At 44.5% G+C, this 13,225-nt stretch overlaps 1 protein-coding gene across 1 annotated transcript in view; it reads left to right on the plus strand.

Moving 5' to 3' along the window:
* Positions 1-13,225, plus strand: part of adgrb3 (adhesion G protein-coupled receptor B3) — a gene marked incomplete at its 5' end in the record, with an annotated part of 302,913 nt that overhangs the window by 232,578 nt on the left and 57,110 nt on the right. The window contains 3 exons of the mRNA XM_084170757.1: positions 1,080-1,206; positions 3,413-3,516; positions 9,801-9,903. Coding sequence (XP_084026883.1) covers positions 1,080-1,206; positions 3,413-3,516; positions 9,801-9,903 — 334 coding nt within the window. The remainder of the gene's footprint in view (positions 1-1,079; positions 1,207-3,412; positions 3,517-9,800; positions 9,904-13,225) is intronic.

Consider the following 13,225-nt stretch of genomic DNA (forward strand, 5'->3'; position numbering starts at 1 on the left):
TCACATAATAACTAGGCCAGTTCAATGGCATATTCTTATTATTATAATGTACTTATGTACCAGTTGTTGTCCTTACATTCTTTGTGAATGTCTGAAGTGAGAAGGAGATGTAGGCTACTAGTAGTAAATAGAATAAACGTGTTTCCTTTCCTCTCCTCTATCATTTTACCTGCTATGAGGAGGGGGAGACCGGGAAACGGGCAGATACCATCCGCGCCGTTTCCATGGGGTGGAGTACAGTTAGTTATGCGATCCTTTTTCCTAAACGGGTTTGCCTACGTTGAACAATACCAATGCTTGCGTCCAGAAATGTTTTAAATGCCTTGAACAAATGATAAAGAGCGCAACAGATCATCCTACGAAAATATACATCTAGGAATATATATCCCTATTTTGTAACGTGTGTCCCACCCTCCCTCTCCGCTGTTGCAGCAGCAGAGAGGAGCGGAGTATCAATCTCAGGCTGTCCACGGTTTCCAGGGTGAAATGTTCCTGTAGGAAGCCTAAAAAACCCGCTAATTAGAATAGTTGAGGAAAAAAGATCAACTGAAAAAGAAAGATAGCCTAATAATAATAGCCTAAACATTGTGAAAGGAATAAAAGAGAACAACAAAATCGTTCTGGAAAAGAACCCAGACGCGCTCAATAGGCTATCACCTAAAGCCATACCGGTAAAGATTATAGTTTCTTCTAAGTAGCCAACCTCTAGAAAAACGTAGAAAATATGGATATGTAGCCTAAGGTTTTTGAAAGCAATTGTTGCTTTTAACAGCGTATAGAGGAATTTAATTAATCAGCACCACCCACGTTTGGACAGCTCCGTTCGTCCCCTCCTTTCTCTCCCTCTCTCTCCCTCTCTCAACCTTTTTTTCTTCTCCCGGTCGAGCTAAATGCTTATTGTAGCCTGGCGAAATTGTGTGTTGATACCACTTCCCTATTCGCATTTAGATTTCCGTTATTAGTTTAAACATATTTAATGTTACAGTATTAAAGGTTTCATCCGTCCCGATTTTTCCAATCCTGGTGAAAGTGAGATAGCGCTGGAATTAATGAAATGATCGCATCTCTTCTTCTTGCAGGAACGATTCTTGGGGAACCTGGTCGAGTAAAGGATGTAGAACCGTACTAACCGATGCATCCCATACAAAATGCTTATGTGATCGTGTATCTACCTTCGCCATTTTGGCACAGCAACCAAGAGAAATAGTAAGTAGGGGATTTTTTTTCTATTCATTTATGGATTAATGCAGAGGAGGGTGCTAGAATGTGCTTGATTGCTTTGCTTTGGTTGGAATTTCAATCGATGTGTTTGTTTCGCCATAATCAGGGGTCTCTCTCTTGTTTAGTGTCGCCTATAGGTGAAGGTGAGTTTCTTTTGGATCAACCTCAGTCTGGATGTGCTGTCTAGATCATTTTGATAATGCTCTGCATTGGTGAGCTTGAGTGGCTTAGGTGTGTGTGTGTGTGTGTGTGTGTGTGTGTGTGTGTGTGGTTGCAAAGGCCAGTGCATGTTGTTTACTGAGTTTAGCCTACAGGTTGTGTAATGGTCCCGCTCATCAATTAATATTAAAATATTAAATGTATAGATATGATATAGGAGTTCACTGAGAAGTGTCATGTTATCTTAAAAAGAGTAGCGTCACATAATGAACTAGGCCTAATTAGATCGTTTACAATGTCATATTCTGATGTTTTATTTTAAGTAATAGCTAGGGTTACCTTCCTGTTTGTTACTCATTTCTGTGACAGGTAACAGGTGTTTATTTGTCCATTCTTGTAATAGGCTGTAACCATATCCACTGACAGTGATTTGCAACATTACGTTATGAGAGGAGCGTCAAAAAGGATGAGGGATCGGCCCTCAAGACTGACACTCACGTCTGAAATCAGATCTGTTGCTCAGCAGTTCCACCATTACTCAAATGGTGTGACTGGAATAGAGAAAAGTGTGATATGTGGGGCTGATAGCGTTGTTAATAACTCTGATCGTTGCCTTGCTCTGCTGATGTCACAATGACTGGTGGTCTGTGGGAGGGAGCTGGGAAAGATAACCTACGGGTACAACCCTATGGGCCCTGGTCAAAAGTAGTGCACTAAATAGGGACTAGGGTGCCATTTGGGACAGACACCACATATCAGGTGGAATCCTGGGATAGGCTAGGTGGTAAATTAAGAGGCAGTAACAATAGATTAAATAAACATGGATGCTATTTGGTTGGCATTGGTAGATTGTAAGCTTTATTTCATTGGGAGAGGCTCCTACTCATTGAGATCTTATAAATTACTTCTGTATGTAATTCCATGCTCTATTCTATGGAGTCTGTATGTAATTCTATGATCTATTCTATGGAGTCTGTATGTAATTCTATGATCTATTCTATGGAGTATGTATGTAATTCTATGATCTATTCTATGGAGTCTGTATGTCATTCTATGCTCTATTCTATGGAGTCTGTATGTCATTCTATGATCTATTCTATGGAGTCTGTATGTAATTCTATGATCTATTCTATGGAGTCTGTATGTCATTCTATGCTCTATTCTATGGAGTCTGTATGTCATTCTATGCTCTATTCTATGGAGTCTGTATGTCATTCTATGCTCTATTCTATGGAGTCTGTATGTCATTCTATGCTCTATTCTATGGAGTCTGTATGTCATTCTATGCTCTATTCTATGGAGTCTGTATGTCATTCTATCACTTTTTTAGACCACCCTCAATGTCAATCAGTGAAAATGGTCTCTTTTCTTAATAGGGACTCTCTTTTTTTGCTCTTGATTCAATATTCATGAATATCAGATTAATAAATGGTAATAGGATTACACTGTAGAGTAGAGATATATGGGGAATGGGTGGTTTTATTAGGGATTTTATTTTATTTTGAGACGTAGAGTAGACACTGCAATCACCATCTTGAGATGAATGGTTAGTTAAGAAAGCAACAGATTTTTTAGATGACATGAATCACAAATACTATCAAGCTCAGGACTAATCAAGACTGCTAAGCGCACACACACACACACACACACACACAAACACACACACACTGGCTCCCCTCCTCTCCTCAATCAAGTTTGTATTGACGTTGGTGAAACCATTCAATACAGAACATCTCAAAATGGCCGACTTGTTGTGATGTTTTGTTTGGTTTGTTTTACAGTGTGATTGGTTTGATTGGTGGTTTAAGACTGAATAACACCAACTGATTGGTCTATTTTCCAGTCAGTGGCTGATGTTTTAACACCAACCCAAAGCAGCTATAATAAGTGTTTTGATTGGTGGCTGAGTCTTCAATAACACCAACCGATTGGTCCGTGTTCCAGTGTGATTGGTTTTGATTGGTGTCCGAGGCTTTAACACCAACACAAAGCAGGTGTAAAATATCCATCCTTCTGTCTCTGTCTCCTACAGACCATGGAGTACTCAGCAGTCCCCAGTGTGACTTTGATCATTGGCTGTGGTCTATCCTGTCTCGCCTTGATCCTGTTGCTAGTGGTCTATGCTATTCTATGGAGGTGAGTACAATACAACCAGTGATGTATGCACTGTAAACACCATGTTGAGATTATGAATATATGAATTGATGTACACTATAATGTATATACAAAAGTACGTGAACTCCCTTTCAAATTAGTGGATTAGGCTAGTTCAGCCACACCCGTTGCTGACAGGCGTATAAAAGCCATAGAGCACACAGCCATGCAATCTCCATAGACAAACATTGGCAGTAGAATGGCCTTACTGAAGAGCTCAGTGACTTTCAACGTGGCACCGTCATAGGGTGCCACCTTTCCAACAAATTTCTGCCCTGCTAGAGCTGCCCCAGTCAACTGTAAGTGCTGTTATTGTGAAGTGGTAGGCCACACAAGCTCACAGAACGGACCGGCGAGTGCTGAATCGCGCAGCGCGTAAAAATCTGGAGCATTGGAAATGCTTTCTCTTGAGTGATGAATAACGCTTCACCATCTGGCAGTCTGACGGACAAATCTGGGTTTGGCGGATGCCAGGAGAACGCTTCCTGCCCCAATGCATAGTGCCAACTGTAAAGTTTTGACGAGGAGGAATAATGGTCGGGGGCTGTTTTTCATGGTTCGGGCTAGGCCCCTTAGTTCAAGTGAAGGGAAATCTTAACACTACAACATAAAATTACATTCTAGACGATTCTATGCTTCCAACTTTGTGGCAACAGTTTGTGGAAGGCCCGTGCACAAAGCGAGGTCCATACAGAAATGGTTTGTCGAGATTAGTGTGGAAGAACTTGACTGGCCTTCACAGAGCAATGTTCCAGCCTTCCCAGAAGAGTGGAGGCTGTTATAGCAGCAAAGGGGGGACCAACTCCATATTAATGCCCATTAATGCCCATGATTTTGGAATGAGATGTTGGATGTGGTCTAGTAATGGTCTAGTAGTAATGGCCTAGTAGTAGTGGCCTAGTAGTAATGGTCTAGTAGTAGTGGTCTAGTAGTAATGGCCTAGTGTAAGGGTCTAGTAGTAGTGGTCTAGTAGTAATGGTCTAGTAGTAATGGTCTAGTAGTAGTGGTCTAGTAGTAGTGGTCTAGTAGTAATGGCCTTGTGTAATGGTCTAGTAGTAGTGGTCTAGTAGTAATGGTCTAGTAGTAATGGTCTAGTAGTAGTAATGGTCTAGTAGTAATGGTATAGTAGTAATGGCCTAGTAGTAATGGCCTAGTAGTAGTGGCCTAGTAGTAATGGCCTAGTAGTAATGGTATAGTAGTAGTGGTCTAGTAGTAATGGTCTAGTAGTAATGGTATAGTAGTAATGGCCTAGTAGTAGTGGTCTAGTAGTAATGGTCTAGTAGTAATGGTATAGTAGTAATGGCCTAGTAGTAATGGTCTAGTAGTAATGGTCTAGTAGTAATGGTCTAGTAGTAATGGTCTAGTAGTAGTGGTCTAGTAGTAATGGTATAGTAGTAATGGCCTAGTAGTAATGGCCTAGTAGTAATGGTCTAGTAGTAGTGGTCTAGTAGTAATGGTCTAGTAGTAATGGTATAGTAGTAATGGCCTAGTAGTAATGGTCTAGTAGTAATGGTCTAGTAGTAATGGTATAGTAGTAATGGTATAGTAGTAATGGTCTAGTAGTAATGGTCTAGTAGTAATGGTCTAGTAGTAGTGGCCTAGTAGTAATGGTCTAGTAGTAATGGTCTAGTAGTAGTAATGGCCTAGTAGTAATGGTCTAGTAGTAATGGTATAGCAGTAATGGCCTAGTAGTAATGGCCTAGTAGTAGTGGTCTAGTAGTAATGGTCTAGTAGTAATGGTCTAGTAGTAATGGTCTAGTAGTAATGGTCTAGTAGTAGTGGTCTAGTAGTAATGGTCTAGTAGTAATGGTATAGTAGTAATGGCCTAGTAGTAATGGTCTAGTAGTAATGGTCTAGTAGTAGTGGTCTAGTAGTAATGGTCTAGTAGTAATGGTCTAGTAGTAGTGGCCTAGTGTAATGGTCTAGCAGTAATGGCCTAGTAGTAATGGTCTAGTAGTAATGGTATAGTAGTAATGGCCTAGTAGTAATGGTCTAGTAGTAATGGTCTAGTAGTAGTGGCCTAGTAGTAATGGCCTAGTAGTAATGGTCTAGTAGTAATGGCCTAGTAGTAATGGTCTAGTAGTAATGGTCTAGCAGTAATGGCCTAGTAGTAATGGCCTAGTAGTAATGGCCTAGTAGTAGTGGTCTAGTAGTAATGGTCTAGTAGTAATGGCCTAGTAGTAGTGGCCTAGTGTAATGGTCTAGCAGTAATGGCCTAGTAGTAATGGCCTAGTAGTAATGGCCTAGTAGTAGTGGTCTAGTAGTAATGGCCTAGTAGTAATGGTCTAGTAGTAGTGGCCTAGTAGTAATGGTCTAGTAGTAATGGTCTAGTAGTAGTGGCCTAGTGTAATGGTCTAGTAGTATTGGCCTAGTAGTAGTGGCCTAGTAGTAATGGTCTAGTAGTAATGGTCTAGTAGTAGTGGTCTAGTAGTAGTGGTCTAGTAGTAATGGTCTAGTAGTAATGGTCTAGTAGTAGTGGTCTAGTAGTAGTGGTCTAGTAGTAATGGTCTAGTAGTAATGGTCTAGTAGTAATGGTCTAGTAGTAGTGGTCTAGTAGTAGTGGCCTAGTAGTAGTGGTCTCGTAGTAGTGGTCTAGTAGTAATGGTCTAGTAATGGTCTAGTAGTAGTGGTCTAGTAGTAATGGCCTAGTAGTAATGGTCTAGTAGTAATGGTCTAGTAGTAGTGGCCTAGTAGTAGTGGCCTAGTAGTAATGGTCTAGTAGTAGTGGCCTAGTAGTAATGGCCTAGTAGTAATGGTCTAGTCTGTAAGTCGCTTTGGATAAAAGCGTCTGCTAAATGGCATATTATTATTATTATTTATGTCTAGTAGTAGTGGCCTAGTAGTAATGGTCTAGTACATTACATTACATTTACGTCATTTAGCAGACGCTCTTATCCAGAGCGACTTACAGGAGCAATTAGGGTTAAGTGCCTTGCTCAAGGGCACATTAACGTCATTTAGCAGACGCTCTTAGCCAGAGCGACTCACAAATTGGTGCGTTCACCCTATAGCCAGTGGGATAACCACTTTACAATTGGGGGGGGGGGGGGGGTAGAAGGATTCCTTTATCCTATCCCAGGTATTCCTTAAAGAGGTGGGGTTTCAAATGTCTCCGGAAGGTGGTGAGTGACTCCGCTGTCCTGGCGTCGTGAGGGAGCTTGTTCCACCATTGGGGTGCCAGAGCAGCGAACAGTTTTGACTGGGCTGAGCGGGAACTATGCTTCCGCAGAGGAAGGGGAGCCAGCAGGCCAGAGGTGGATGAGCGCAATGCCCTCGTTTGGGTGTAGGGACTGATCAGAGCCTGAAGGTACAGAGGTGCCGTTCCCCTCACTGCTCCATAGGCAAGCACCATGGTCTTGTAGCGGATGCGAGCTTCAACTGGAAGCCAGTGGAGTGTGCGGAGGAGGGGGGTGACGTGAGAGAACTTGGGAAGGTTGAACACCAGACGGGCTGCGGCATTCTGGATGAGTTGTAGGGGTTTAATGGCACAGGCAGGTAGGCCAACCAACAGCGAGTTGCAGTAGTCCAGACGGGAGATGACAAGTGCCTGGATTAGGACCTGTGCCGCTTCCTGTGTAAGGCAGGGTCGTACTCTCCGAATGTTGTAGAGCATGAACCTGCAGGAGCGGGTCACCGCCTTGATGTTGGCGGAGAACGACAGGGTGTTGTCCAGGGTCACGCCTAGGCTCTTCGCACTCTGGGAGGAGGACACAGCGGAGTTGTCAACCGTGATGGCGAGATCATGGAACGGGCAGTCCTTCCCCGGGAGGAAGAGCAGCTCCGTCTTGCCAGGGTTCAGCTTGAGGTGGTGATCCGTCATCCATACTGATATGTCTGCCAGACATGCAGAGATGCGATTCGCCACCTGGTTATCAGAAGGGGGAAAGGAGAAGATTAGTTGTGTATCGTCAGCGTAGCAATGATAGGAGAGACCATGTGAGGATATGACAGAGCCAAGTGACTTGGTGTATAGGGAGAAAAGGAGAGGGCCTAGAACTGAGCCTTGGGGGACACCAGTGGTGAGAGCACGTGGTGCGGAGACAGCTTCTCGCCACGCCACTTGGTAGGAGCGACCGGTCAGGTAGGACGCAATCCAGGAGTGAGCCGCGCCGGAGATGCCCAGCTCGGAGAGGGTGGAGAGGAGGATCTGATGGTTCACAGTATCAAAGGCAGCAGACAGGTCTAGAAGGACAAGAGCAGAGGAGAGAGAGTTAGCTTTAGCAGTGCGGAGAGTCTCCGTGACACAGAGAAGAGCAGTCTCAGTTGAATGACCAGTCCTGAAACCTGATTGGTTTGGATCAAGAAGGTCATTCTGAGAGAGATAGCAAGAGAGTTGGCTAAAGACGGCACGCTCAATAGTTTTGGAAAGAAAAGAAAGAAGGGATACTGGTCTGTAGTTGTTGACATCAGTGGGGTCGAGTGTTGGTTTTTTGAGAAGGGGAGCAACTCTCGCTCTCTTGAAGACGGAAGGGACATGGCCAGCGGTCAAGGATGAGTTGATCAGCGAGGTGAGGTAGGGGAGAAGGTCACCGGAGATGGTCTGGAGAAGGGAGGAGGGGATGGGGTCAAGCGGGCAGGTTGTTGGGCGGCCTGCAGTCACAAGTCGCAGGATTTTATCTGGAGAGAGAGGGGAGAAAGAAGTCAAAGCATAGGGTAGGGCAGTGTGAGCAGGACCAGCAGTGTCATTAGACTTAACAAACGAGGATCGGATGTCGTCAACCTTCTTTTCAAAGTGGTTGACGAAGTCATCCACAGAGAGAGAGGAGGGGGGGGGGGGGAGGATTCAGGAGGGAGGAAAATGTGGCAAAGAGCTTCCTAGGGTTAGAGGCAGATGCTTGGAATTTAGAGTGGTAGAAGGTGGCCTTAGCAGCAGAAACAGATGAAGAAAATGTAGAGAGGAGGGAGTGAAAAGATGCCAGGTCGGCAGGGAGTTTAGTTTTCTTCCATTTCCGCTCCGCTGCCCGGAGCTCTGTTCTGTGAGCTCGCAGTGAGTCATCAAGCCACGGAGCTGGAGGGGAGGACCGAGCCGGCCGGGAGGATAGGGGACACAGAGAGTCAAAGGATGCAGAAAGGGAGGAGAGGAGGGTTGAGGAGGCAGAATCAGGAGATTGGAGGGAGAAGGAGTGAGCAGAGGGAAGAGATGATAGGATGGAAGAGGAGAGAGTAGTGGGAGAGAGAGAGCGAAGGTTGCGGCGGCGCATTACCATCTGTGTAGGGGCAGAGTGAGTAGTGTGGGAGGAGAGCGAGAGAGAAAAGGAAACAAAGTAGTGGTCGGAGACATGGAGGGGAGTTGCAGTGAGATTAGTAGAGGAGCAGCATCTAGTGAAGATGAGGTCAAGCGTATTGCCTGCCTTGTGAGTAGGGGGGGACGGTGAGAGGGTGAGGTCAAAAGAGGAGAGGAGTGGAAAGAAGGAGGCAGAGAGAAATGAGTCAAATGTGGACATAGGGAGGTTGAAATCCCCCAAAACTGTGAGGGGTGAGCCATCCTCAGGAAAGGAACTTATCAAGGCGTCAAGCTCATTGATGAACTCTCCAAGGGAACCTGGAGGGCGATAGATGACAAGGATATTAAGCTTAAATGGGCTAGTGACTGTGACAGCATGGAATTCAAATGAGGAGATAGACATATGGGTTAGGGGAAAAATTGAGAATGTCCACTTGGGAGAGATGAGGATTCCTGTACCACCACCCCTCTGACCAGATGCTCTCGGGGTATGCGAGAACACATGGTCAGACGAGGAGAGAGCAGTAGGAGTAGCAGTGTTTTCAGTGGTGATCCATGTTTCCGTCAGCGCCAGGAAGTCGAGGGACTGGAGGTTGGCATAGGCTGGGATGAAGTCAGCTTTGTTGGCAGCAGAACGGCAGTTCCAGAGGCTGCCTGAAACCTGGAACTAGTAGTAATGGCCTAGTAGTAATGGCCTAGTAGTAATGGTCTAGTAGTAATGGTCTAGTAGTAGTGGTCTAGTAGTAGTGGCCTAGTAGTAATGGTCTAGTAGTAATGGTCTAGTAGTAATGGCCTAGTAGTAATGGTCTAGTAGTAGTGGCCTAGTAGTAATGGTCTAGTAGTAATGGTCTAGTAGTAGTGGTCTAGTAGTAGTGGCCTAGTAGTAATGGTCTAGTAGTAATGGTCTAGTAGTAATGGTCTAGTAGTAATGGTCTAGTAGTAGTGGCCTAGTAGTAATGGAAGAATGTTGATTGGTGGTTGTTGTGGTGTTGTGTTGATTGTCATTTTTCGTTTGTTGATCCAGTACTTCCCGTTATTCCAGATATATCCGGTCTGAACGCTCCATCATCCTAATCAACTTCTGCCTGTCAATCATCTCGTCCAACCTCCTCATCCTGGTTGGACAGACACAGACACACAATGCGGTAAGTCTCCATTTTCTACTGCGTGCACTTCAACTGCTTTGCTCAAACACACGCCTCACAATGCAGGTTGTGTTTATCATTTGTATTGGTAGAGACATACCTGTACATAAAGGCAATTCATGCACTTTAACATGCTTTAATCAACAACAGACACACAATGTGGTACATTAAATGTCTATTTATCTTGTAGGCTACTGTACCATCTTTACCCAACCACAGTAGCTGTTTAACCACTCTACTAACACCCACTGTACTGGAACCCTTTAGTTTTTATTTTAACTTTGCAAGGTTATTAATGTATGCAACAAAGACTTCCAAATAATCCCCCCCCCAAAAAAAAATAGTTTCAGTTAATGGGGCAATTATGTTAATGTGTACATTTCTTGGCAGTCAAAAGCTTTGACTTAGATTTCTACCCCCAGATAAAAAACAGAAATGCACATGCTGACACGGACTAATTTACAGGGTGATTGATAGGCTGGCCCACATTAGCTCATTTGGGTCTAAAACTGTGAAGTGCTACATTTGACATAATTGGTGTATATTTCACAAGGCATATCAATGTTTTAGCCGCAAGCCTGGCAAACCAAAAATCACTTTCCCATCTGAACTATTATTACTATCAGAGAGAGCAAAGATTATTCTGCTTCTTCGTGTCAATGTTTTTCCTCTGAAGGAGGAGCTGACGTTAAAACAACCAATGAGGTAATAACTGTAGGGTGAGGGGGATGGAGAGATAGTTCCGTTCTCTGTCTGTGTATATCTGGAGCTCAGGGCATCCAGTGCTGTGTTCACAAGCTATTTATAGGCTGTGTTTCTACACCTCGTCAAAATATGGCCCCCTTACAGCTTCAGGGGATATTTTGACAACTGTGAAGCCTGGGTGTTATTCAGTCTAGCTGTCTCTCTGTGTTTTCTAATGAGGAGTACTGTAAATATGTTACCTTACCTTTGTGTTTTCTAATGAGGAGTACTGTGAATATGTTACCTACCTCTGTTGTAATCTCTAGTGGACAGACTACATCTGACCAAATTACTCAAGGTTTTAGTTCTGAGCGTATGACACCTTCTCTGTTTCATGTTTATATATATAATATATGACATTTAGCAGATGCTTGTATCCAAATCTATTTACAGAACAGTGAGTGCATATGTTTCGAGTGGGAATTGAACTCACAACTCTAGTGTTTCTAGCACTACGCTCTAACTTTAAGCATCAGTTGTCAGAGCACCTTACCGATCACTGCACCTGTACACAGCCCATCTGAAATTAGCCCACCCAACTACCTCATCCCCATATTGTTATTTATTTTGCTAATTTGCACCCCAGTATCTCTATTTGCACATCATCTCTTGCACATCTATCATTCCAGTGTTAATACTAATTGTAATTATTTTGCACTATGGCCTATTTATTGCCTTACCTCCATAACTTGCTACATTTGCACACACTGTAAATATATTTTCTGGTTTATTTTTGATTTATGTTTTGTTTTACCCCTCTGTGTTGTTGTTTTTATCGCACTGCTTTGCTTTATCTTGGCCAGGTCACAGTTGTTCTCAACTGGCTTACCTGGTTAAATAAAGGTGAAATTAAAAAAATAAAAGAAACTGAGCCACACAGGAACTGGTCAGTACATTACATTTACATTACATTACATTTACATTACATTACATTTACATTACATTACATTACATTTACGTCATTTAGCAGACGCTCTTATCCAGAGCGACTTACAAATTGGTGCATTCACCTTATAGCCAATGGGATAACCACCTTACAATTATATTTTTTTCTTATTTTTTCTTTTTCTTTTTTTATTATTTGTCTATTTCAATTTTATTTTCTTATTTTTTAAATCTTTTTCTTTTTCTTTTTTTTTTTGGGGGGGGGGGTTAGAAGGATTACTTTATCCTATCCCAGGTGTTCCTTAAAGAGGTGGGGTTTCAAATGTCTCCGGAAGGTGGTGAGTGACTCTGCTGTCCTGGCGTCGTGAGGGAGCTTGTTCCACCATTGGGGTGCCAGAGCAGCGAACAGTTTTGACTGGGCTGAGCGGGAACTGCGCTTCAGCAGAGGTAGGGGAGCCAGCAGGCCAGAGGTGGATGAACGCAATGCCCTCGTTTGGGTGTAGGGACTGATCAGAGCCTGAAGGTACGGAGGTGCCGTTCCCCTCACAGCTCCGTAGGCAAGCACCATGGTCTTGTAGCAGATGCAAGCTTCAACTGGAAGCCAGTGTAGTGTGCGGAGGAGCAGGGTGACGTGAGAGAACTTGGGAAGGTTGAACACCAGACGGGCTGCGGCATTCTGGATGAGTTGTAGGGGTTTAATGGCACAGGCAGGGAGCCCAGCCAACAGCGAGTTGCAGTAATCCAGACGGGAGATGACAAATGCCTGGATTAGGACCTGTGCCGCTTCCTGTGTAAGGCAGGGTCGTACTCTCCGAATGTTGTAGAGCATGAACCTACAGGATCGGGTCACCACCTTGATGTTAGCGGAGAACGACAGGGTGTTGTCCAGGGTCACGCCAAGGCTCTTCTCACTCTGGGAGGAGGACACAACGGAGTCGTCAACCGTGATGGCGAGATCACGGAACGGGCAGTCCTTCCCCGGGAGGAAGAGCAGCTCCGTCTTGCCAAGGTTCAGCTTGAGGTGGTGATCCGTCATCCATACTGATATGTCTGCCAGACATGCAGAGATGCGATTCGCCACCTGGTTATCAGAAGGGGGAAAGGAGAAGATTAGTTGTGTGTCGTCTGCGTAGCAATGATAGGAGAGGCCATGTGAGGATATGACAGAGCCAAGTGACTTGGTGTATAGCGAGAATAGGAGAGGGCCTAGAACTGAGCCCTGGGGGACACCAGTGGTGAGAGCACGTGGTGCGGAGACAGTTTCTCGCCACGCCACTTGGTGGGAGCGACCGGTCAGGTAGCTTTAGGAGAGAGAGTTAGCTTTAGCAGTGCGGAGAGCCTCCGTGACACAGAGAAGAGCAGTCTCAGTACAACCAGATCAGTGACAGATCATCTCCATGTCTCTTGATCTTAATCCCAGCTCAAAGCTATTGTACTTCAGATGATGGCAAAGTACTGGCTGGTTGGAGGGGCCCTGAGTTAGCTACCTATCTGGACTAGATGCCTAGCACAGCTGGAGGGGCCCTGAGTTAGCTACCTATCTGGACTAGATGCCTAGCACAGCTGGAGGGGCCCTGAGTTAGCTACCTATCTGGATTAGATGCCTAGCACAGCTGGAGGGGCCCTGAGCTAGCTACCTATCTGGATTAGATGCCTAGCACAGCTGGAGGGGCCCTGAGTTAGCTACCTATCT

The sequence above is a fragment of the Coregonus lavaretus genome, assembly GCF_964263955.1.
Source record: "Coregonus lavaretus genome assembly, chromosome: 1".
NCBI classification, from domain to species: domain Eukaryota; kingdom Metazoa; phylum Chordata; class Actinopteri; order Salmoniformes; family Salmonidae; genus Coregonus; species Coregonus lavaretus.